The sequence below is a fragment of the Rhinolophus sinicus genome, linkage group LG02, assembly GCF_036562045.2.
Source record: "Rhinolophus sinicus isolate RSC01 linkage group LG02, ASM3656204v1, whole genome shotgun sequence".
Classification (NCBI taxonomy): Eukaryota; Metazoa; Chordata; class Mammalia; order Chiroptera; family Rhinolophidae; genus Rhinolophus; species Rhinolophus sinicus.
The window spans coordinates 107,512,281-107,538,495 of NC_133752.1; the positions used below are offsets into that span (position 1 = coordinate 107,512,281).

Genomic DNA, 26,215 nt, shown 5'->3' on the forward strand with positions numbered 1-26,215 from the left:
CAAGTTGACACGTAAAAGTAACCATCACAAATGCATAACTTGGTGCTTGAAGAATCTGGTGACCTGGAGTAAGTAAAGGCAGGCTCGCACAGGAAGGGTGGGAGATTGCACAAGGAAGCGGTCATGGCCAGAGGACACTAATTAGGCGGTCTTTTATAAAACAGGAATGGAATGTAACACTAAAACAGGATTTGGGTTTAGCAGGTCTCCAAAGAAAACAGGGCGGAGAAGTGAGAGGATACTAAGGAAGCAGGCTGCAGAACTTATAAAGAACCAACAATTTTGAAGGAGGGATTTGGGAAAAAACACATCTAGGGACGAGAAATCCACAATCAGCATAGGATTAGCACTTGTTGTATGGAGAATTACATTTCCCATTATCTCTGCAGTTCACTAGCTACAGTCCTCAGACAACTCGTGTAGGTCTCTGGGGTTCAGTGTTGATTTCGTGAGAATTTCCAGCTTCAAGCTGGTTATCTGACAGAACACCTGACCAGAATCACAGCCCAACACCTCTTGTGACTTTTCACAGACTCACTGGTCCTCAGAGCCAGGTGAACAAGGGAGGCTCTGCATGTCAGCCCCAACCCCCAGCCCGCCTGCTCCCTCTGACCCATTGTTCTTGGAGTCTCACACCACTTGGAGCTGACCTCAACCTTGCCCCAGCTGAGAGCCAACTGACGGCAAAGGAAGAGAACGTTCCAGAACTGGGGGATTCCTATGACAGCCACAGTGCCCTCTCCCCAATTAGGAAAGGGGTAGTATCTATGGACATGAGTGCCGTGAGAGTAACCAAGTGCACATTTCAGCATGGGAGGGCTGACGAGTGGACAATAAAAAAAAGCAAGAACATGTCTATTTTCCCAACTTGAGAAATGTATTTCAGCCTGTGTAAAAGGGCAGATTCTGTAAGGCATCTCTAACACTCAAAACAGCTCTAATTTTTGCCACTTTCTTAACTGCCCAAAAAATTCTGGAATGCATGTACTACCAGCAGCATGTTGCACCCAGCCACGCTCTTGGCATGTGGAAAAGCTCAGAAGGAGTCACTCCAGTGAACTTCAACTGCACAGGTCCTGGCAGAAGGAAAGTCTCTTAAAAGAAGCTACAGGCTTTCCCGTCTGATCTCAGAGTCTGAAGTGGCCTCAAATAGTGTCACAGTTGAATGTGATCTGCTCACCTCACCAGATTATCTGTTACTGGTGTGGATCTTCACTGCCCCAAAGAGAGAAGGCGGCATACAACCATGTCCAGGCTGGATGGCCATCAGGTCTGAAACACTAGTCATCCAGCATGATATATTGTCCTAGCAGGGAGGGCACAGAGGCTAAAGTAGCCCTTGTACCTCAAAGCTCATGGAGGATGCTAGAGCAGCTTAGAGAATGACGTCATCCACTTTCTACACGTATCCACTCCTCAATGGAGCATAAAATGAAAAACGTTGAGACTTTGCAAAGCCACTGGGTGCCTTGGCAGAGAATTTGGAAGGCTATGAGTCTCTCTAAGTGAAGTGTGAACACACACGTTTAGATACATATTTTTTAATGTAAATACACTTTCTTGCAAAGAGTAACCTTCCTCCATCAATCACTTGTCAGACCATCTGTGTGTTTGCCTGCTATTGCTGTCAGGAAGAGCACAGAGCAGTCAGGTGTGTTTGTTCGTTTGTTTGTTTGTTTTTAGGTTTTTCCCTCTACTTCCAAAATTAGGCCAAGTGTCACTGCGATGTGATGCACATGCCAAGCCCAAATGTCTGCGTGGTCTACAAGGGCTCTCAGAGCACATGGGCATGGCTTGGTCAAAATCCAACCTGGGATGTATCTCCCATTAGTACAGGAAGTCTTAGTGCTCTGCCTTTGAGGGGAAGCTATCTAGGAGGACAACATGCCTTAAAAATTAAGCCCTGAGAAAGGGATGGATTCTATAAGGAACCCCCAATTTTTGCCAAACAACTCACTGAGGGCTGTGCTTCTAACTCCTATGAATTAGAGGTCATATTTTCACATGCCTAGTTGGTAATATTTCTCATAGCTACCAGAAGCCCACAGCAACCTTCCCTTGGGTATTATGTCCCATGGAACTTGAGGACTTTGAAGAGGACTTTAGGAGTCATATGTTCCAAGCCCTCCTTTTGGTCTTTAAAGGATAAGTAGGCTCCTACCTTCTGGGCAGCAAGGCAGTTGGGGATCCTCAAAGAGCAGGTCTCGCTGGTTCATTCTGAAGTTTCAACTCCTTGGAGTAGAAATATGGGGCAATTCATGTGTGTTTTTTCCATTTTCTCCTTTCAGTCTGTTCCTTCCCCTCTCTATCCTTCAGGGAATCTCAGGCAGAGCCCATAACCTCCCGGTCACAACTTACAAGCTGTGAAACCCAATCCAGTCCAGACTGAAATGTACCATCTCATAACCAATTCTAAGCCCATCCAGGGAGAGGCAAATTGGAGTAAAGAATCTCTGTTGGATTGGTCGAGGTTGCAGTGTGCCTACCCGGGGTTTCTAACTGGCCATCGTGTCCCCTAAGTAACAGGTGTCCTAGCGTTGCTTATCCCCGGAGGCAAATGTGAGGTAATTCTGCAGACCTGCATCTGGATTTCAGCCTCATCGTTAATGAGCCCTCCTCCCCCCCACTCTCTCTGTCTCCTTCTTCCTCTCTCTCGCTCTCTCTCTCTCCCTTTTCTTCTCTCTCTCTCTCTGTCTGTCTCCCTCTTCCCCTCTGTCTGTCCCCATCCCCCACTCCTCCTCCTGCTCATCTCTCACAATCCAGGATCTCTATGTGCTGCCCTCTTCCTCTCTGGGCCCCCAATTCAGAACTAAGTCCTCTATTATGGCCTCAGGCTCCATGCCCAGGGTAGTGAGGAGACACGCAGACAGAGTTGCCAAGTCCAGGAGCTTAGCTGGACCCTGGGGACTAGTCAGAGCCCTTGCCTGTGTCATCCCTGTGCCAGAGTGGTCTCCCCTCCCCCAATGTAGCTAACCCCTGGCTCTGGAGCCAGACCGCCTGGTTCAAAGGCCATCTCTGAGCTGGATCAATGGTGGACACTCTTGTCAGCTGTTAGATCTCAGGTAACCAGCATCCTCCTGAAAGATGCCTCCCTGATGCTCAAGGTCTCCATGGCCAGGACAGGTCGCTGTGTTGTCCCTTCTTAGTGTCAGAATTTGAAATCATTAATCAGGTGTGCAACTACTTGCACTATTAGCTGAATGTTATTAGTTGGCTCGGGCCACCATGACAAATGCCACAGGCTGGGTGGCTTAAACAGCAGATATTTACTGTCTGACATTCTAGAGGTTGGACGTCGGAGATCAAGGTGTCACAGGGCTGGTTCCTGCCGAGGTCTCTCTCCAGGCGGTGCAGATGGACGTCCTCCCTGTGTCCTCACGTGGTCGTCCCTCTGTGTGTCTGTGTCCTCATCTCCTCCTCTTATAAGGACACGGGTCATACAGGATTAGGGACCTACCCAATGACCTCTTTTTACCTTCATCACCTCTGTAAAGACCCATCTCCATATAGAGTCACCTTCTGAGGTCCCAGAGGTCAGAGCTTCAACATGAATTTTGGGGGCACACAATTCAGCCCCAAACAGTGAATGTGTAACATACAGTAGGCTGGTGGTGCCTGCTTATTGGACCCATTCCAGATGAAACCCACGAGTCTTATCCACCTAGAAACCGCCAACAGTGATCCTTACAAGGTCTGATTCTTGTGACAACCAAACCACCTGGAAGCTCTGTACAGACCCAGAGTCCTATTGCCACTGTGAACTATTGTGCTGTTCACAGGGTGGCAGCTTGAAAACTGTTTTAAAATACACATTCCTGAAAGTCTGCAAGGGAATTCTTTGCCTTTACCCCAAAACGTGATTCCGTTCTCTTGCCTGCATGAAGGTTCATTATTTTCTTGCTTCCCAGGGTAGCCCACCTGTTCAAACTGATTTGCATTTGTGTTTGGATAGAAGCTGCATCCGTTAGAAACATACCTGTGATTGATTAGAATATACGGTCGTGAAAGAAAGTGGGTCAGGCTTGAGGGAGGCCATCTGTCAGAGTGTGTTTTGGTGAAGAGAAAACAGAAGAAGGGAACTTATAAAAGAGGCTGAGGTTTGTAGCCCAAAGGGGCCAACAGAGTTCTGTGGCTTCCAACAGTCCCCTTCTTTTCGAGTTACATAACTGCTCAAGACAGCTGAGCTGTGCTAGATGCAAGTGCGCGTGCCCTACAAAAGGCAGACACGGGACAAAACTACGCTTTATGTCTTTGAAATAAAGACAGAACAAAAATGCTCAATCTGTGTCATTTTTCCAAGTAACTCGTCCATGAAACAGTCATGCTTTTCAAGGGGCAGAGTAGGAGATCCAGTTCTTGGACATTTGAGAAATTGCGGTTTGTTTTGTTTTGTTTTTGCTTTTGTTCAGGTATCCATCACCTACTAAAGGATGTCTTGTTGCTTCCAGGTTCTGGCAGTTGTGAGTAAAGCTATAAACATCCGTGCAGGTTTTTGTGTGGACATAAGTTTTCAACTTCTTCAGGTGATCACAGATATTCTCTTCAGTTAGTTTTTGTTAAAATTTCCAGCGGACACACTGTTTCACATGAATGGATTTTCTGAATAACTGATATGTGCTCATGCACCAGCAGGTATTTTTGTAATTTTCGTCTTACTTGGTAAAAATTTTTGATAAATTGTTTAGAAACAAAACAGCTTGTGAAAGCAAACATTGATTTCACAAAGTAGGCTCCGAAAACCTGAACCATTTCTCAGTTCCTCACGTCATCATGGTGGGTAAACTGAGTGATCCGGGCTCTGAGGCGTGCGTAGTTGGGCCTGCCATTCACAGCTCTGACTCCATGCGCCCACGTTCTGGGGCTCCATGCCACTCTCTGGTTACTTCTCCCTTGTTCTCGTATATTCAATTGTCTTGATACCAATCTGAGGATGTCTTATCCTTGGGGGGGGCGACTTTTCTTGTTGCAGCATTAATGCCTTTGTAATACACTTGAGCTTTCAAATCTACAAACTAAGCAAAAAAAAAAAATTTACCCTTTCGTATAAGACACCTCTCTTTAATATCTAGCATCCTCAATTTTCTTCTTTATAGATTAAATAACATTTTGTTCCATCCTCCATTTTCCCTTTCTAGATTAAATAATAGGGTGATGGCTGCTTCTTTTCATTTACTTTGTTGTCATGGTTTTTACTTTTAACATCTTTAAATCTTGGAGTATAATTTACATTCAGAGAAGTGCACAGACTATGTGTTATGGTTCAATGACAAAGGACACACTCAGTTAACACATATCTTGTCTAAATCTAGAATGTTCTCATCATGCCAGGAAGACCCCTGAGGCCCTTCCCAGCCAGTCTGCACCCTTAGAGGCGACCCACTGTCTGATTTCTTTCACCAGGAGTAGTTTTGCCTGTTCTGGAACCTCGTATAAATGGAATTACATAGCATGTTCTGTTTCGCACCTGGATTTTTTTTGCTCAACATAATGTTTTAGAGTTTTATCCATATCACAACGTATTTTAAGACTTCGATCATCTTTATTGCTGATAGAATCTCATTGTATAAATGTAACAGGATTCATTTCTCCATCTTTCTGTTGATGAGCATTTGGGATGTTTCTAATTTTGAGCTATAATGAATAAAATTTCTCTAAACATTCTTTTACAAGTCTTCTGTTGAACATATATATATATATATATATATATATATATATATATTTCATTTATCTTGCGTAAATGTCTAGATGTGGCGCTGGTGGTCATAGAAGAGATGTACATTGAACAGCAAAACATTTTCCAAAGTTATAATCCCCACGTATGAGAGTTTATCTCATCTTTGTCCACATTTTGCATTATCATTCTTTTTAATTTTAGCTGTTTTAATGGGTGTGTATTGATACCTCTTCATGGTGTTGATTTGCATTTCTGTGGCATGTAATGCCGTTGGGCACTTCTGCTTGTGCTTACTGGCTATTTGTTTATTTTTCTTTGTCAAGTTTCTATTGAGGTATTTTACCCATTTTTTTAAATGTGGATTTTTTGTTTGTCCTTTACTATTAAGTACAAGAATTTTTCTTGTATTCTGGACAAAAATCAGTTATCTTGATTATAAATACATTATCTTAATATAGATTAGGCTTAGTTTTTATTTTCTTAGCAGTGTATTTCAGTGAGCTGAAATTTTTAATTTTGATGAAAACTAATTTATGTTTTTCTTTTATGATTAGTGCTTTCTATGTACTGTCTAAGAAATCTGCCTACATGAAGACCATGAAAGTAATCTATATTTTCTTCTATCAGTTTTATAGTTTTAGCTTTTAACTTAGGTTTATGATCCATTTTGTGGTAATTGTCATGTGTCGTATGAAGTATAACTCAGAATTCATTTTACCCGAGATGGTGAGCAGTTTTCCCAGCACTGTTTGTTGAAAAGACTTTCTTTCGCGCCCTTGTGTTACTTTGAGATCTTTGTTGAAAATCGATTGATCAGATAGGTATGATACTATTTCTGAACTCTCTATTGTGTTCCATTGTTCTATTTATCTGTCTCTGTGTCATCACTGCGTTATATTTATTCTTTGTTAGGAATATCCCCAGCCACGGTGGTGTCCTATGGCTCCGGGAAAGAGCTCCTGCCCCCTGAGAATGCTTCCCCACCAGCTCCAAAAATATAGGAAATCATTTCAACAAGAGCCATTTATTTTGCAATGAGTGATCTGGTTTATACGCAACCGTCCTGGGCCATTTCAAACAATGCATTAGAGATGGTGGTGGGACAAGTGACGGACAGTGACCACAGCTTTCCTGGCCATGACTTGGTAAGAGGACAGCCCCAGGCGCTGTCCCACACCAGGGCCAGTCCAGGTGGGCGTGTCTCGGGCGCTTCACGGCAGACACTCTGGACCTGGGCTGAGTATCCAGGCATGGGGAGCAGGGAGCGCCCGATACCCCTTCCAGCCGCCTTCCCAGGAAAACACCTTCTCCTTCTTCCAGACCTTATGACGAGCGGGTGCTGGAAGTGTGGGGAATTCTGTTAGCCAGCTTCTCTCTGCATACCCAAAATGTTCAGAATTGAGTAAAATAAAAGTGTGGTCTTCATTTTTCCTCAGAAACCTGTATGAAGCCAGATTTTCCAAAGATGACTGTGAAAGACGGATGGGCAGGGGACAGCGGGCAGAGGCTGACTGGGGCCGCCCCATGCAGGGCAAGGCCAGTGCGTTTGCAAACCAGGCCACATCCAGTGTCTTGCCCCAACCCCAGACCTGGCCTGGCCAGGCCACACCAGCCTCACCCCTCCGCCCTCTCCTCCCTCTGCTTCTCCTCCCATCCCCGACTAGTCTATCCTGGAGGCGGAAATGCCACATAGCTGTGCTCACAGTGTCTTTTCAATGAATCCGGTCAGGGAGCTGACAAGGGCTCCCTGTAATCTGAAGAAAGCTTTGGTGCTGGTCACCACCTCAACCATCCCTCCCTGTCTGGCACTGTCTCCTGTCCTCCTCCTAGGCTCATAAAATAAGATTGCTGGTATGTAATTAATTTGTTCAAAAGAATTAAAAAATCCACATGAGAAACTTTGTTCCAAAAAAGAAAAGGTGACTGTGAAAAACACAAAAGCTTGAACTGTTTGGACAGAGGAGCTCTGCTCATAGGGGACCAACTGGCGTACACACCAGCCTGGCAAACGTGTGCCAGGGAAACGACTGCCAGGAGAGACCTGACATCCAATCATCTCTGCTGTCGTTTCCTAAATATAAAATGTACTTCCTCAGCCCTTTCCTAATGACATTCAAAGGCACGGCCCACCCTCTCTTAGGAACAGCTGTTCCCCAGGAGCTCCTATGCTTTCTGGGTAGTTCCCTGGCACGACGACGTGGTGTGGGGAGCCTCCAGGGACTGGCCAGCAGACAGAGGTCAGCGGCTCTGCTGGCTCTCTGTCCCGTCTGTCTCACAGGCCCGTGAGATCCCCACCTGGACAGAAAAAGAGGAAGTTGGTAAGGCATAGAAGAGATAGGGTTACTGGGTGAAACACAGATATTAGTTAAGTTTAAATTATTTTTTATTTTTTAAATTGTGGTAAAATGTACATAACATAAAATTTGCCACATTAACCATTTTTAAGTATATAGTTCGGAGGCATTAAGTCCATTCACACGGTTGTGCTTCCATCACCACCATCATCTCCAGGATTTTCTCATGTTCCCAAACTCTGTCCCCATGAAACACTCACCCCCTATCCCCCTCCCAAGCCCTGGCACCACCATCTACTTTCTGTCTGTGGATCTGACCCCTCTAGGGACCTCATATGAGTGAGATCACACAGTACTGGTCTTTTATGACTGGCTTATGTCACTGAGAATAACGTCCTCAGTGCTCATCCACATGGTAGTAGGTGTCAGGATTTCCTTCCATTTTTAAGGCCAAGTACTAGTCCATTGTACATAGACTGCATTTTGTTATCCCGTCATCTGGTGGTAGACACAGGTTGCTTCCTCCTTTAGGTGATTGAGACTAATGCTGCTGAGAACGTGGGTGCACAGAGATCTCTTTGAGTCCCTGCTGCTGTTCTTTTGTGTATGTGCCCAGAAATGGGGCTGCTGTTTCACAGAGGCCACACCATTTCACATCCCACCAGCAGTGCGCAAGGGTCCCAGCTTCACAGCCTCACCCACACTTGTTATTTGTTGTTATGTTGACAGCAGCCATCCTGATGCATGTGAGGGGGCCTGTCACTGTGGTTCTGATTTGCACTTCCTACTGACTGACGATGCTGTGTATCTTTTCATGTGCATAGTGGCCATTCATATGCCTTCTTTGGAGGAATGTCTGTTCAAGTCCTTTACCTTAAATTTGAACTTCAGATAAAGAATAAATAAATTTTAATATACGTATGTCCCACACATTATTAGCGATGAACCATGTTTCCCCAAAAATAAGACCTAACCGGAAATTAAGCACTAAAATAAACCCTAACCGGAAATGTGCTCCTCTTTTGGAGCAAAAATTAATATAAGACCCAGTCTCACTTTCGGGGAAACATAGTTTCTTGATCCTCCCAGGAGGTACCATATTTCCCTGAAAATAAGACCAGGTCTTATATAAATTTTTGCTCCAAAAGACCCATTAGGGCTTATTTTCCGGTTAGGTCTTATTTTCGGGGAAACACAGTATATGTCCTTAAAAAGTATGCTGTTTATCTAAAACTCATTTTTGACTAGTATAAGATAGCCTACATTTTTTTTATTTGATAAATTTGGCACCCCTAGGAAGCGAGAACTTTGATGGATCTAAAACAATCTTTAAATATCTCACAATTTTGCTAAGGTGAGCTGTGAAATGGTTTAGTGTGTTTCTGTGGGTGTTGGACGGGTAATCCTGCTTTATTAGAAAATTGTAATTTCATTTTGAGATGCTCCAGCCTAAATCATTTGAGCCTCACACTCTTTGTGCAATATTACTGGCTCCCTTAATGAAATTATAACTCAAGCAAGAGATTTCATTCCATGGCAGTAAATTAGGCTGGGCCGAGGGGCTGGGGAGGGCCAGTCCTTCCTGGCTTATTCTTCTTGTTTGGGAGAATGAAGAAGGAACCGCACTTTGTATGTGAGTTATTTATTGTTCTCTTTGAGTGAACATTGTATTGTTGCCCGTCCCTACTAGAAACAACAGCTGTTAACAGGCTCAGGAATGAATGTCAATGTAAACACCCTGGCCTCTGGAAAGCTTGGCCAAAGAGAAAACAGGCTGAGAATGGACAGAAAAAGAGCAGGCTTCAGGCAGGGTCTGGGCGCCTGCAGGTTAACTGCATATAAACCACTAGGTATCCGTGTCTTGGGACACCATGCTTAGGACGTGTGCCATCAACAGTCCTCCTTTCTGATGACAGAGGCAGGCAGAGGCCGCCTGACGCAAATAGTGACCTCCCTGAAGACCCTGCCCTCAGGAGTGGATGTGAAGTGCCCACAGAGCAAAGTCTCCAAAGCCCTGTTGACCAGGCCCTGGACAAGCCAACCACAGGAGCAGCAGGCATGACTCTGTCGCAGCCCTGTCACACACTACATAGGCAGTGGTGACATCTGTGGTGTTTTAACAATGTGGTCAAGATTCCTGTGGAGTACCATGAATCCTCTAGGCTTGCGGTGGGGGAGGGGCGGGGAGGACACCAGAAGGAGGGACCTGGTGGCAGGCTACTCCATTCTGCTTAGGACAAGTGCTTTTGACTTCTGTGGCTGAGTTGGGCCAGTGGAACCTACAAAACAAGATGTTCTTTTTTCGGCTCCCTTCATGTGTCGTTTTTTAATTTCTCCCATTTGTCTGTACGTCACTCTTACAACTCCACACCTCCTTAACCTCTCTGTTTGAGAAGGAAACTGCTGAGGTCACGGATAGAACCTCTTTTGTGGCTCACACAGCATTTCTTCCCACCTGCTGTACTCGGAGGTGCCCAGTGCCCGGAATGCTGGGCCAGTCTTGCCTTTACTCACCCACTGGGGTGGAGGTTGGGGGTGCGTCAGGCAGAGGTGTCTGCGATTCCACTCACGGCTTCAATTGCACACTCCCATTTGCAGACCATCACTGTCCCCCTTGTCTTCTTCTGACTCTTCCCCTCTTTTACTTCTGTTCAAACACACACTCAGTACACTTTACAGTTTGGACGACGTCCATTTTTTTCATGCACTTCAAGCCCACAAAGCAAATTCTCCACTAAAGGGGAAAAATAGTCTTAGTTTTATTTGCACGACACTCATTTAATTGTGGGGTCTTTTTATTTGCTTTAGTTCCTCTCTGTGAAATGACCTCAGTCTGGCAGGCTCTGCCCCCCTCAGCATCCTGTGGGCTCAGGCAAAGCTGTTGCCCTGGAGACGATTACTTCAAGTTTTGAGGGACATGGAACAAGAGGAGGAGATATGCCAAAAATAAGAAGAGAAGAAAGATGGAAATCATAAAGTTTAAAATTGGATGGAGAGAGGGATTTGATAAAATGCTGTCAGAAATTCAATAAAAGACTGAACCAGAATTAAGTGGCTGAAACCCAAACGACCTTTCAACCTCACTTGTCCAAACCCTCAGTAATAAGAATATATGAAAGCACTGACTTGTTCTGAAACTCGATGTCAAAAGTGCATTTCCTGTTCTTCTTTTCTTTCCAGACAAAGTCAGCATGTTGTCAGCCTTCATCTCTCCCTTCAAGCACTTGAGCCCTGGGGCCACAAACACGGAGGATGAAGACAATCTAAGTAAGCAGTTCCCTCCCTGAAGAGTGGGGGTGGGGGCGGTCCCAGCCCAATGTGCTGAGGGGTATCCTTCACTGTCACCAAAGACTAAGACTCTTGGTGTGATGCCAGGGCGGGGGGGCTCTCTAGGCTTCCCGAAGCAGCAGGTTCTGCTCCCATCCCCACCTGGAATCCCGTCCCCACCGGGACTCCCATCTTTATCTGGAACCTTGTGCACACCTGGACAGCCACCCTCACCTGGTTGGTAGGAAAATATTAGCAGTGACTATGTTATTGAAAACTCCAGGAATTATACTTTTTTAAAAAAAGTTCTCTTAAGCATCTCTCTCCTCTTTCCTGTCTTTCCTCTCCCAACAAGAGAGAGAGAGAAGAGATAGAGAAGAAAAATGAACAGTCTCTTTGAGCACGGTACAATTTTTCAACAAGGAAAGAGCTGGACAGGTGCCTGCCTTGGAAACATTCTGGCACGTGAACTTAGAGAGATGCTGAGCAGTGTGGTGTGGGAACCAGAAGCTGGCTTGGGGAGGGGACCTGAACAGTGCCCCTGGTCAGACCACTGAGGAGGCAGAGCTGCCAGGACTGGAGTGTAAGAGAGTCTGGCAGTGGCTGGCACACATTGTACTTGCCTCTTTTGCAAGCATATTGTCAAGCATTTCACCAAAGAGGGAAAACCGTTCCAAACCACGTGAATACCTCTTGTGTTTCAGCATTACCTAATAGATGGGTTACCGTCTCAGCCAGAAAAAGTTCAGAGGGTGCCAGTGGTCTTGGGAGAGGGAGGACGTGGACTATTTCCTGGTGGTCACTAGGATTGTTGACGTGACCGAGAAGCAGCAGTGGCCCAGGAATGCTCTCCATTTGCCACCAGCTTGTAAGACACACAACACACCATAGGCATAGCCCTTCCCCAGAAAACATAACAGACTGAGGTGAGTGACCTGGATTATTCCACAAAAGCAAAGTCACAGAGTCATTGGACATTGGCCCCAGAGCCAACCCTAGCGACACTCTAGTCTGAGTCCTTCGTTTTCTACATGAGAAAGGACAGGCGTAGAGGATGAGCAGAAGTCACGTGGGAGTCGGAACACGGTCAGGGCCGCAGCAAAGATGGAGTCAAAGGGAAATGTGGACAGATGATTGCTTCTGTTTTGTGTGATCTAAACTGGAAATTTTCTAAGACTGAGCCAATATTTTGCGAGCTTGAGAAATTCGATCTTACTGTCACTCGTCTTCCCTCCAAGCTGTGGGAACCCCAGCCGGGTTAGTCTCCCCAGCAGGGCCTTGTCTCTCCCCTTCCTGACGACATCTGAGGCAGGCACAATTCAGAAGTAGAGGGCCAGTGTGGGCAAGACCTTCAACACCATCTCACTCTGCCCCACAGCCCTGGGCTGTGCACGTCACCGCTCAGGCCCTCAGAGCCTCGTGTCCAAGACAGGACCAGTAACGCATCCTGAGTCATGGCTTTGAGGCAGAATCAAATGACGTAGTGCATGAAGACATTTTAGGCAAGGGCCTGGGATCTATAAAGGCTCTGTCAAGGTTTGCCACCATCAGGGATTAAGGCTATTTTCCTTGAGTCTGCTCACTGGTGACAGGTGGAAACCCGCAGATAAGCATGACTTTTAATTGTTTATTACATACTAAAATGCCTTTGAAATGCTCAGAAAATCTACCAGTGAAATTTCTACCAGTGGATTAGTCACCCCCTTTGTAATACATGCTGTGAACATACTCAGAAAACCCTCTCCTCACACACCGCTCAGAGACGACGCTCCAGATGACGGCCTTGTCTTCACACTTGGCACAAGTTTTGCCCATGCAGTCTGTCAGTTTGCTGCCCAAATGCCACTGGAAGGTAGAAGAGGAGTGAAGGCCACTTCCCTGGAGGGGCCTGTGTATGTGTGTGATGGGTGTGTGATGGGTGTGTGATGGGTGTATGTATGTGTGATGAGTGTGTGGTGGGTGTGTGATGGGTGTGTGTGATGGGTGTGTGTGATGGGTGTGTGGTGGGTGTGTGTGTGATGTGTGCGTTACATGAGGTAGGTGTTCACTACATGTGCATGTGTGTGCAGTGTGTACACACGTGTGTGCAGAGGGAGGGTGGCTGGTAGAAGGACACATACCCTGGCTTTGAAGCCCCTGTTGTTATCTGTCAGCTTGCGAATGGGTATGTCTGGGTGGGTTCCCCATTCAGGACCGTCTCTCCTGCCCCCACCTCTGCTGCTGCCTGGAGCAGAGCTGCAGTGTCCAGGGATGAGCTGGGCTCAGGCCTCAGTAGGCAGACTGAGACTCAGCCTGAGCAAGGACAGTGCCCATGAGCCCACCTGGAAGCCAGTGGTCAGCAGGGTGGGTCCCGGCTGACAGTGTGCCGACTATGCCATGCTATTTAACCTTTGTGCCTAAGCTGGTGGTCCTGCAAGCTTTCTTCTTGGAATTCTGAGGGGAGTGGTCACTGACCCAGCCCACCACCTCTGTGCATTCCTCGGGACCTGAGAGTGCCCATGAGGGCTGGAGTCTGCACAGCCCACGCCCTTTGCTCGGGGGCTGGAGGGAAGGCGGCCCCCTGGCCACGGCTCACAGCAGCGTGAGACAGGTCTTTGCAGGAAGGCTTCTGATCCTGATGGCAGGCCTGATGCAGCAGCCACCGGTGTCAGGCCCGTGCATAGCCAGCAATGCCAGGACCGAGTCACCAGGCCCCGTGGCCCCTCCTGTCTGTGCTTCTCACACATGGACAAGCCAGAGCCACATCGCTTTACACACTGTCCCCACTCACACTCACAAAAGCCCAGTGTGGCCCAGTCCATCTGCACACCAACCAGATGCCAGCCCCCAAGTATATGGAGTCCCGTCCATGCTCTTCTCTCCCAGAGGTGACCGGCCAGGGCTCGCAGTATATGTGAGCCTGGGGTCGGCTCCCAGGCAAGGCTGGGCCTCTGAAAGTGATAGGACACATCACAATCACTTGAGACCGAGGAAAGCACCTGCCTGCCTGAGGGCTCCAAAGCGGTGTGACACCCCCACCCCCACACATACCCCACACACACACTCCACCCCCCATTCCCCATTCACACAGGCAAGTCTGTGGGTTGATCACCAGTAAGGCCATGTCCAATTCCTTTTTGCATTTCCTGAGCAGAAACCAGACAGTCCCAGGCTGCCTAAATGCACAGGGAAAAGGTTAAACGCTGGCGACATGCCCCAGGGGGGGTTGTACAGGACAGGAGCCTACTGGGGACAATCCCCCTCCACCCTAAAGGTGACCCTTGGGGCCAGGGAGCAGAAGGGGCATCACCATCTGCCCCTGTCATGCCGAGACCCACGGAAGCAGGAAGCATCTCCAGCCCACAGTCAGGAGGGAGAGCGTTCTTGGCTTCCTGAATTGTTACCTCCAGGTTTTCTCCTGACCACAGAGTGAGTGAAAACTATTAAGGAAATGAAGAGAAAGTGAGACTCATTTCCTGGGTCGGGGAGGTATTGCCACCCTGTGGACCGCCATGTGGAAGGAGATGTGAACTGTGACACCACAGCTGATGCCTGTAGAAAGCTCACGCGGGGACCTGGCAAACCGGTGGCAGGTTTTCAAGAACCAGCTGGCATTTTTTCACGCAGCTCCAACTTGGGCAGGTCTCTCTGCCCTCCTTCTTCTGGGCCCCAAGGGCCACTGGTACAGCATGTCACTTTGTGCAGATCACAAGTATCTATCTGTCTGCTTCTCCCACTGAACCGAGCGTCTAAAGGCAAGGGCCACTTTCCCCTCGTTTGACCCAGGAACCAGATTACTGACACTTGGGAGGTTCCAGGAAGTCTTTGTGAGAATCAATGTTTGTCTTCCAACCTGGCCCCACAGCCCTGGGAGCCAGAGGCACTGTGACCCCTACTTTCTGCAGGATTCCAGCATCTAAAATAATCAGGGAGAGCAGCTGGGCCGGGCCTGGACAAAAAGAAATGGCTTACAAGTGTCTGTCACTGTCTTTCCTGCTACACTAGCCCCGCCCCTTTATCCTCAGTCTCACGTTCCACAGTTTCAGTTACCCCTGGTCAACTTTGACCTGAAAAGATTAGGTGGAAAATTCCAAAATTAAACAATTCTTAAGGTTTAAATTGTGTGCCATTCTGAAAATCGTGATGAAATGCTGTGCTGTCCCACTCCATCCCACCCAGGACGTGACTCATCCCTTTGTCCAGCATATACTCTGTGGACGCTTCACACCCATTAGTCACTTAGTAGTCGTCCCAGTTATCAGATAGGCTATCAAAGGCGGGGGGGGCAAATTCATCTAACTTTCATTGCAGTCTATTGCTACAATTTTCTGTTTTATTATCAGTTATTGCTGTTAATCTCTTACTGTGCCTAATGTATAAATTAAACTTTATCATAGGTATGCATGTGTGGAATTCAGTGCTAGCCATTGTTTCAGGCCTCCACTGGGGGTCTTGGAATGTGTCTGCCATAGATAAGGAGAATGACTGTATTTTCAAATAATCTGTTAAGACTTTCCTATATGTCAGGGTTTTTGCTGAGCCTATGACATGTGTTCCTGTAGTCCAACCTCATAATAATCTTATAAGGCAAGATTTATTAAAACCCACCTTTTCCATCTTAAGAAAATGGAGTTTGGACAGGTTGAGGGACTTGCCCAAGGTCACATTTACATAAAGGATGGAGAGGACTTTGACCCGAGAGCATGATCCCTAGTCTGATTGTTTGCAAAAGCCACTGGGTAACATCACACCCAGAGATTCTAGCTACTGTGTGCAGGACAGGGCCCGGCAGTTCTTACTGTTATTAGTTATCTGATAATTGTGTCTGTGCCATGGAGACTTTCATAATGACTGTCATCATTGGCTATTGAGCGTTGTGGGGGAGCAGAGCATGGAAGCAATCTCAGTGCAGATGGCAGGCGCAGGGGGCCGGGGAGCCGTGAAGGCTGCTGCTCCAAGATACACCTTTCTACCTGATAAGGCAACAGAACCCATCTGATATGCCAGTCCCCCGACCCCCACACCACGAGAAATCAGTAAGAAATTAGAGCTCCCAGCAACTTTCTAGGCCTTCTTCTGTGGGGGCCTTTCAGCTGCGTTCTCTTTTTTTCTTTTTTTTTCCCCCATCTTTACGTTCAATTTGGAAAACTGCCTGGTTAATCCGATCTACTGGCCTGGGCCTGAAACATTCCCCATGGCAGAGTTCCTGGCTGTGTGGACACAAATGCATAGTGATTCACAGAGAAGGGTGACATGTGGTTCTTGATGCCAGTAGGTAATTGTTTCAACTACAATAGTCTGCAAGTGACGCCATCCACCTCTAACATTAAAACGCTCAGGTTGACTCCTTTGAACAAATTACCTCTGCAGACCTAATGTTTTATAGCAGCAAACCGCTCAAGAAAATACTAACAGAACCTCCACAATTTAGAGAGCAAAGCTTGTGGGCGTGGAGGTTTTAGCACCTTCAAAACAGGCCTCTCACTGCCGGGAAAACCTCCAGTTGGACTGGTGGGAATGGAGGCAGGAGGCGTCACCCAAGCTGGGAGCCCTGCAGCCCCAGAACCCAGACAAGAATCTTGTCGAGGGTGGGGGGCACCTGGTGGGCCAAGAGTCTTCTGTGCCCCTTCTCATTATTATTTTCCACCAGTGGTGCCACCAGGAGGCAACAGGGATTCTAGCCATGTGGTTCTGTGGGGGTCCTAGCTGAGGATTTCTAAAGGGGACAGCCTCACTGGTGAAGAGTGGTCCAAAACAGCCAGTCTTGAACAGCCAAATTATCATTACGTGAATCCATCACCCACAGTTAGCGGATGATGACTTTGCTAAACTTAAATCATATAATTTCTTGCAAAAGACGTAAAAGAGCAGAGCTACAATGGAAGCCCCTTTGTGGGCCCCCATCCCATGTCCTCCTTGTTTCCTGGGAAAGGGGTATCTAAGCTTCATCACCTGATTACACAAACAACGGTGTGATGTCTGTGCTGTTATCATTTACATTCACGACACCCCACTTTATGTATGACTCTGCAAGTTGCTTTTATCATAGAACACTGTAGTTCTGAGATCCCTCCACATTGTAGTACATAGACCTGGTCACGGAGCATAAGTGCTACCAGGTGTCCCAGCCTATTACCACACCACAGCTTGGTCACCACCACACGGCAGGGAAGGCCTGTGAGGCCCTCAGCATTGCCTGAAGCTGAAAGAAAGGGCCACGTGTTCATTTGGTTTTGGGGGTGGCTTTGGGAGAGAGGGGCAGAAGATAGGCTGTCCTCAGGCTTGTGACATCCGCACTCAGAGCAGCAGGAGGAGCAGACGTGAGAGAGTCCGGCTCCTCTCGCTTCCACACCCCACTTTCTGGGATCAGGAAGGGTTAGAATCTCTTGTCAGCATGGAAACAGACGGTGCCCCCAAAGGCCCGGAGAGGGTGCCAGCTGACAGCCGGGCTCACGTGTGCAGTACGGTCCCTGGCAGGGGTGTCTGCCGTCAGGCGACCTGAGGGCCCTGCGTCACGCTGTCTGTTCTCACCTCCAGGTACCAGCAGCGCGGATGTGAAGGAAAACCGGAATGTGAGCAACCTGGAGGCGCGTCCGCCGCCCTCCGGCGACAGGGCCCGAGGCGGCGTCCCCGGCATGAAGAGGAAAAGGCCCCTGGAGGAGGGCAACGGTGGCCACCTGTGCCAAGTGCAGCTCATCTGGAAGACGCTGTCCTGGTCAATGGCACCCAAGAACGCACTGGTCCAGCTGCACGAGCTGCGGCCGGGCCTGCAGTACCGGATGGTGTCCCAGACCGGCCCTGTGCACGCGCCCGTCTTTGCGGTGGCCGTAGAGGTGAATGGGCTGACGTTCGAGGGCACGGGGCCCACCAAGAAGAAGGCCAAGATGCGGGCGGCCGAGCTGGCCCTGCGCTCCTTCGTGCAGTTCCCCAACGCCTGCCAGGCGCACCTGGCCATGGGGAGCGGCACCAGCCCCTGCACGGACTTCACCTCGGACCAGGCCGACTTCCCCGACACTCTGTTCAAGGAGTTTGAGCCGGCGGCGCCCAGCGCGACTTTCCCGGGCCGCCGCCCCGCCGAGCCCGAGCTGCTGTCTGCGGCGTTCCGGCGGGGGCGGCTGCTGCGCCGCACGCTGGACCTGGTCACACCGGGCGACAGGAACCCGGTGGTGCTGCTGAACCAGCTGCGCGCCGGCCTGCGATACGTGTGCCTCTCCGAGCGGCCCCGGAGGTTCGTCATGGCGGTGAGCGTGGACGGGAGGACGTTTGAAGGCTCGGGACGCAGCAAGAAGCTGGCCAAGGGCCAGGCCGCGCAGGCCGCCCTCCAGGCCCTCTTCGACATCCGGCTGCCCGGCCACGTGCCCAGCAGGAGCAAAAGTCACCTATTGCCCCAGGTGAGAATTCTCAGGTAGCTGCTGGATGCTAGGACGACCGTGAGCGGGGACGGGCAGCCGGCAGCCCCTCTGCTCCAGTGGCTGTATGTAGCGCCCCACGCCCCTCCCGGAAAAGCCGACTGGCTGGTCCCAGCGTCACTGTTAGCGCGCGTCAGGCTTTGGAGACAGAGCCCTGGGCGTGTAGAGAATATCAACACTCGGACTTGGCATAGGGGTGGGAGGATGCATGAAGGCAGGTGATGTCTGCGATGACATCAGCGGCAGGCGGACAAGGCAGCTCGGGGACCAGGCCGCTGCCCCACACAAGAAGGCCGGTGGCGTCAGCGGGCCCTTCAGTGATTGGGCGCTGAACACTCTGCCGAGGGAGGGTCAGCGGGAGGTGAAAATGAATGTTGGTGGCAGTTTGCGGGCAGCTTCTCGCTAGGGAGGCTGGAGGAAGGGAAGTGAATGTGAGTCGGCTGGTCTCGGTGACTTTAACCAGAGATAGGTGCCTGTGTGGACACCCAGGCCGTGCCACACAGAGGGGAGGTCCGAGGGCCCAGCCCTCGGCTGCATGAAAGGAGCTCAGAACCAGGGCGGGGCTGGGAGCCTCGAATCACCATCAACTCTCTGGCGCTTTCACACCAGTAACCGTCTGCTTTCTCATGCTGGTTCCCCCTTGTTCACTGGAAAAATACCTTGGTAGCATTTCTCACATGTTGGGAACAATTCTTACCCCATGCCCAGGCTTCTGACTGCTTATGCAAATTACCTTTCTCAGCGTTCTGAGAATTGTCTGTGGGCGTTGCTAATGTATCAGATGCAGGAAAATCTCTTTAACTCACTTTGGTGTCAGTTCGGGGAGAAACATTTTACAGGGTTCAAAAGCACTCAGCCCAGCACCGATCCACAGCAAGTACCCGGGGTTGTAGGCGGTCGCTCCCATCACTGTCGCGATCCCGTCATAGCACCCAGGACGGGGAGGCCGCACACACCTCAGGGAGCACGGCAAGTGCTGCACAGCGGCCCTCTCTGAGGCACACAATGCACGCCTCATGCCCAGTGCCGCCGTTCAGTAAGTATGTGTCAGACAGAGGTCCTCTCCTTACAGCCCGGCCAGGTGAGGGACACAGAACAAGGAACCCCGATGGGGGTGACTGTTCCTCCCACCATCTTCACCCCCAAAGCCTTCATTTATTTTCACATATTTATTGCACATTGTCGGGAGCAGGTGGGAGGATTTAGACCACAATCTCCATCATCTTCCTTTCAACCCTCCCTCAGGCAATACACAGTCCAGGTGGAAACAGGGTGTTTGCAAAGAAGTTCAGCATCACAGGTCCCTGAGCGTCGCAGCTTCCTTTCTCTCCTGGCACCTACATTTCATTACTTTCCTCTCTTTCCTTCTAATTCTGTTTCTCCAACCACGCCCAAGGAAGCCACTGTGCCCCCTGCGGCCCCATGAGCCACAGACAACCCCTGCCCCCAACCTCGATGGCTCTGTCTTCTCGCCACCTTCTCAGAGGTCCCCCTGTGCGGCAGGTGGTGGTGTGTTCCCTGCCGCCCCTGCTCCCTGCCCGCCCCAACCCTCATGGAAGTTGAAGGGTGTCAGTGCATTCCCACCTCAGCGTGTTCTCTCATGGTGTCACCGCGAGCTCGCCATGCAGGGAGCACCGCCGTTCTGTAACAATCATTTGAGCCCAGTTGTGGCACATCAGTTAAAGCCACAGCCACTAAATTATTCTTCTCTGACAGTCCGCTAACCACCCCGACTGGATGATGGAGGGCACGGAGCAGCATGAAGGCTGTCAGCCATCCATCACACCCAAGGCACTGCCATCCTGAGGCTCGTTACGTACCCTTGCCCCATCACCCGGGCTGGGTGGGGCTAAGGTGGGTCAGGGGACCCAGGACCAGGTACCATCAGTGGCTTCATTAAATTCAAATGCTGTCTTGAACGTGGTCTGGATTCAGGGACTCATCTTTAAAAAGAAGATTCCAAGAGTCCCTGTAAATGCTGTTTGTTCCCCTGCTGGGCCCAAGGCCCTGCCCATACGGCAGACGCCTGGTCCTGCTGGGCCATGGGCCTGAGCTCCAGTCCCAGTGGCACGACACTGTTAGCAGCTGCTCCTGGAGAGTAGGCCAGGCACCCCCGCCTGCCACGTTCCCAGAACCACTGCCTGGCTCCCAGAAAAGGCAGGTCCCCCAGCCACTGAGCTCTGAGGACCCCACCCTGGAGGTTGGCAGGGGCGTTTGGTGCCGGACAGACAATTTTGGGAACTTGGGTACCAACACCAGTATTTAATGTTCCCTGCCCAAAGTCCCAGGTTCTGCCCTACACGGGGGACGATAAGCCATGAGTCTGGTTCTAAGACACACATGTTGCGTCACATTTGTACAGAAGCAAACTGAGAGACAATATCTAGTTTAGTGCTTTAACCGAAGGTCGGTCTTGTCTGAGTGGAGGGTTACCTCTTTAAGTAACATTCAGTGAAATGCAGTAACAATCAGTGAAAACAGTTTCAGGTGTGATGGTGCCTAGTGTCATATGGGGTGCAGGTGTAAAGTGCCGTCGTGGTCCAGGCTTCATGAGAAGCAGTAGGTGCTGGAGGGGCAGCTGGGAACCTGCTCTCTGACCCTCACGCAGGAGAGTCACTCGACTGCCCCACTGGGTAACCCGCCCTTGGAACCTCCTCAGGGCTGTGCTCTGGGCCTCGGCCTGGACAGCAGGATTACAGCAGGACCAGCACAGTGGTCGGATGCTTGCTCTGTGGTCAGGAGGTTCTGAGTAAGCCTCATCCCCAAATGCCCCTCGGGTAAAAACCTGCAAGGAGCACTCTGAAGGGGTGGATGCCACTGCACTTGCCGTCCAATCAACTTTCTTGAAAGAGTGAGGCATCTGCTCCTCCGAGAGTGACATTGAGAGTCCTCGGCTGGTGGGGGGAGGAGGCTACCATGATTGGGGCTGTTCCTGTTCCCACACTCAGACACCACAGTTCCCTCCAGCTGGAAACCAGGCATCCATCTTGCTCACTGTGAGTGTGTCATCTGCGGGGTGCTGACCAGGTAACCAGTGCTGAACAGGCTGGGACTCAGAGATTCATGTCCGCGTCCTGAATTCCATCTAGAACCTCTCTTAGTGGCCGCCATGAACTCCCTTACTCGTCTGTGCTAACAGTCACTGTTTCACTGATGCATAAAATGATAAAGGGCTTGGAGGGAATGAATGTGAGACTTCTCTCCCCAAAACGATCTCAGTGCGTACATGGGTGAAGGATCAAATAGAAACTCATCACTTAGGGGCCCTTCTTACCCAACAATTCTCAGTAATTCTATAATTCTCTAAGGAGAGAGGGAGGAAATTCTCCTGATTATTAAGAGTGGCTTGTCTGAAGTTAATTCTTGTTTCTTAGAAGCTATGAACAGCTGTGTGTCCGAGGTACTAGGTTTTGGGAAAGGTGGAAGGAGGCAAGAGGAGAAAAAGGACATTGTTGTTTTATCCAGAATTGTAGAACCCTAAGAACGGGCTTTAAAATGGTCACCACCTCCAGTGCACCCATAACCAGTGCAATCAACCCTGACTCTCTAAGGCCGCCCTCCTGGAGCAGATGCAGCCAACACCTGGGCAAGTGGGCCTCGTTCCTATCAAGATACCCTGGAGCCTGGTCACCGGCCAGCAGGTGGGCCTGTGTGGAACTCTGCTGTTTCCCACCAGCACAGCCTGGGCTGACCCAGGCCCTAGAGCGAAGCTCAGAGCTCCAGCTCAGGGGGACCCCCAGCAGTGGGGCCCGGCATGCTCTGCCTCCCTGGAATTGTTCTCCCAGTCAGCTGTGACCACCCTGCCCAGGCTGAAGCTGTGATCATTCCAGACGCCTTCTTCCTTTAACATCTCTGCCTGCCTGGGTTTTGTAACCACACGCACCCTCTTGTGGTACATGAAGAGAGAAAGGCAGCCACCCTCCACATAACCAACTGGCCTTGAACTTCCCCTCTTCATTTCCCTGTTTCCTCAGAAGATACACTGACAACTAGAACTATAGGGACAGTCAGTTCACTGTCATGACCCATGGAAAAAATCTCCTAAAATCCCTCCTCAATGAGGGTGTTAAAGGCTTTGTAGCTGCTTAACAACACATTTATACAAAATATACACAATGTGATACAACGCATGTTTATGCAATACACATTTATACAACGTATATGCAACGTACAATGTTTATAAATAAACACACTACATGGTGTGCACAATATACTTCTAGACCATAGCCTCCACCGTCTTACTCCCTCCTGAAACAAGTTTGGTGCAATTTTGGTAAGGAGTTAAATATGAGTTTAAGCCTATATGTTCCCACTACTATGTTTGGCATTTTTAAATATAGTTAATGTGGCTTGATTATTTAAGCAGAGCTTCTAAAGTAAGCTTCACCACTTGTCTGCAACTCTGCAGCCACTATTTATGGTGGTGATGGTAACATTAGGAGCTAATATTCTCAGGCTCACTGGGGGTCACGTATTGTTCTAGGTGTTTTGCATATAATAGCACATTCAAACTTCATAAACTCCTTGGAGGTGGCACTGTTCACATTCCCATTGTCCAGGCGAGGGCACTGGGGCACAGGAAAGTTAAGTCCTCTGCCCAGAGTCCAGCTGGTCAGCTGAGGGGACAGTGAAGGGGCCCTCGGATGCCAGCTGGCCTCTCCCCAGACCCCAGCACCTGCACAGGGTTGTTGAGGAAACGGACACGCTTATCATGGTGGCATGTTTGACTGGGCACAGTGACAGTGTTGCTCTTTCCAGACAGAGAGAAACGTGGCCAGAACAGGAGTGCTGACCGACTTTGAGAGATCCCAGAGTTTGGCCAGGGAGCATAAAAGGGGCTCCTGGGTGGCCAGTTTGCTCAGTAGTTGGAGTACGGTGCTCATAACACCAAGGTCGCCAGTTCAGTTCCCACATGGACCAGTGAGAAACAACGGCTTGTGCTTGGAGCTGAGCTATTGGCAGGCGGCCAGTTGGCTCAGTTGGTTAGAGCGCAGTGCTCATAACACCAAGGTCGCCGGTTCTAGTCCCACATGGGCCAGTGAGCTGCTCCCTCCAGAGCTAGATTGAGAACAGCAACTTGACTTGGAGCTGAGCTGCACCCCCCACAACTAGATTGAAAAACAGTGACTTCATATAGGGCTGATGGGTCCTGGAAAAACACACTGTTCCCCAATATTCCCAAATAAAAAAAAGAAAGAAAAAAAGAAAAGGGCTCCTAGGGCAGGAGCCCTACTCCCAATGGTGTGCCGTGTTTCAGAGACGAGCCCCTGAGCTCATGGGAAAGGCCAGGCAATGAGTTCAGGACTCAGGCGGGAGAAGTATCCCTCAGTAAGCTGACTCCCACTTGGATCAGTGGGGGTGGCTGGGAGCTCGCCAGCAGTCCCCAGATGAGGAGACCACCTCTGTCAGCAGAGAGCCTGCCCTTCTTTAGCAGCCTTTGTTGCGATGTCCAGGTCCCCTCCTCCTTGGGGACAGATGCATTGTTACACTGAAAGGAGAGAGCCAGCCAATGGGAGAATGCCAGCATGCAAATGAGCCAGAGACAGCAAAGAGGACCATCAGAGAGAGAGAGAGAGAGAGAGAGAGAGAGAGAGAGAGCCTCCCAGACTCAAGGGGCCAGGGAGACTGGAAGAAACACAGCAGGCGCAAGATTGGGAAGGCCACTGCCCACTGCACAGAGGCCATGTCGGGCCCAGGCCATGGGGCAGCACACAGTCCAGCCACAGGGACAGAGTGGCTAGGCACAGGACTCAGTGTGGCCTGGGTGGCCACAGCTGGGACACCCGTGGGCCTGAGAGGGGCTGTACAGCGGACCACCCCCCAGCTCACCCTGCAATGTGCAGGGTCTTCTCAGGAGACAGAGCTCAGCGCCCCCAGGCCCACATGGGGAACCCATACCCCAGACCCTGGCCCTTCCTGAGGAACCCTGAGTAAAACAGGCAAGATGGTTCCTTGGAACGCCTCAAGGATGTTTCCTGAGAGTTAGAAGCAGAGGGAATGACCTTCCCATCAGAAACCTTTTGTAGCCACTGCCACCGTCATGGCCCCTCACAGCCTGTCACACTGCAAACTGCCACAAGTGCCCTAGAGCCATGATCTGTCTGTGAGAGAAAGAGAGAGGGGTGGGGAGAGGGACTTGCTGAGGAAGAGGGGCTCAACGTGAGCCTGGCTGGGGCTCAGCCTGGCTGGGGAAGAGGGGGTTGCCAGAGCCCCCACCACCCTTGACTGCTGCTGAGAGGCCCTCAGGCTCCTCTGGGCTCAGCTTCCTTGTCTTGAGAAGCAGGGACGATATTGGATGCTCGTTCCAGCTCTCACACTCTGGGCAAATGAAAGCCAGTGCAGGACGCCCACAGTGTGCCAGCAGACACTTGGGAATACTTACAAGTAACAAACACAAACGCACCACCACGTTGACATGCAATCTGCAGCATTTTGCCCCAAAGCAGAGCTTTTCTTCTCTCACTCCAGTAGTGTATTCCATTCTGATCTAGCTTTCCAAACCGAAGAAGGAACGGAGGCCACAGGAAGACAGGAGAAAGCTGTGGTGATGCTGTGGGACGTGTGCCCCACACAGCTGTCCCTGAGCCGCACCCGCCTTGTAGTGGTGTCCAGAGAGGGAGATGGGGCGACACCCACTTCTTACCACCAAGGCGCTTTACAAGGGTAGGAGATTGCTGGATGTCTTCCTGTTTAAATACATAGCATCCCGAGGCGGTCCACAACTCTGCCGCCCTCAGCTCTCCTAGAACGATCTGGAATGCAAGGACTCAGCTCTGTTCAGATCCAGCTTGTGCCTCTTACGATCAACTCCCTCCTTACGTGGTATTTGTAGGTAAAAAACAGTGACTGCCCCAGTTCTCCCAGGGCTGGAGTGAATCTATGTTCGCCATGTCACTCTCCCTCCTGTCACATAAGGGTGGCGAGACCCTCTGCTCGCAGACCCCCATCCTCCCTCCTGCACCCTCACCGTCTTGTCACCCTCACCCCTACGTGTTAGGGCCCAATGACGCATGGAAGGTAGAATGACTGTTTGTGACAATAGCACCACAATTAAACATTTTTCTTAAATAATGCATTCAATGGAACTGTGGGTTCAGTCAAGTACTCAAAATTATAAGCTTACAGAAAAAATTGCTATACAAACAGCAAGCGTGAGAAATTTTTCTTTTAATACGGGCGTTTTCCCTGTGTTGGTGATTACAATAAATGCAGTGAGGGACTGTCACTATTTTCACCCCAACAAGCATATCTGAGCATGAGCCGGAGAAAAGGAGCTGTGAGGGTCCAGATGTGACAGCCCCCCGGACGCGCAGCCCCCTCGGCAAAGCTCACTGTCTTGCCATCTGCACCTGAGTTCAGGTCAAAGTCTGGCTGGAAAAAGCATTAGGGCCACCTTGGTCCATGCAGCCTGGGACACAAACGTCAGGAGGGGCCATGGGTCGGTAAAGCTGTCTCAGGAAAAACAACTGATGCCAAGAGACTGACATTTAGCTTCAGGAAAAGTGGCATAGGACAGGTGCTTTTCCGGGCGATGTTAATTGAATTCTAGACCGACGTGCTTCTCAACCTGTTTGCAGCCACAGAACACGTGA

At 49.9% G+C, this 26,215-nt stretch overlaps 1 protein-coding gene across 1 annotated transcript in view; it reads left to right on the forward strand.

The window, feature by feature from the left end:
• The window catches only part of ADARB2 (adenosine deaminase RNA specific B2 (inactive)), a 393,637-nt gene that overhangs the window by 256,002 nt on the left and 111,420 nt on the right, over positions 1-26,215 (forward strand). Inside the window, exons 2-3 of the mRNA XM_019716542.2 lie at positions 11,149-11,235; positions 17,752-18,605. Of these exons, the coding sequence (XP_019572101.1) occupies positions 11,149-11,235; positions 17,752-18,605 (941 nt within the window). The remainder of the gene's footprint in view (positions 1-11,148; positions 11,236-17,751; positions 18,606-26,215) is intronic.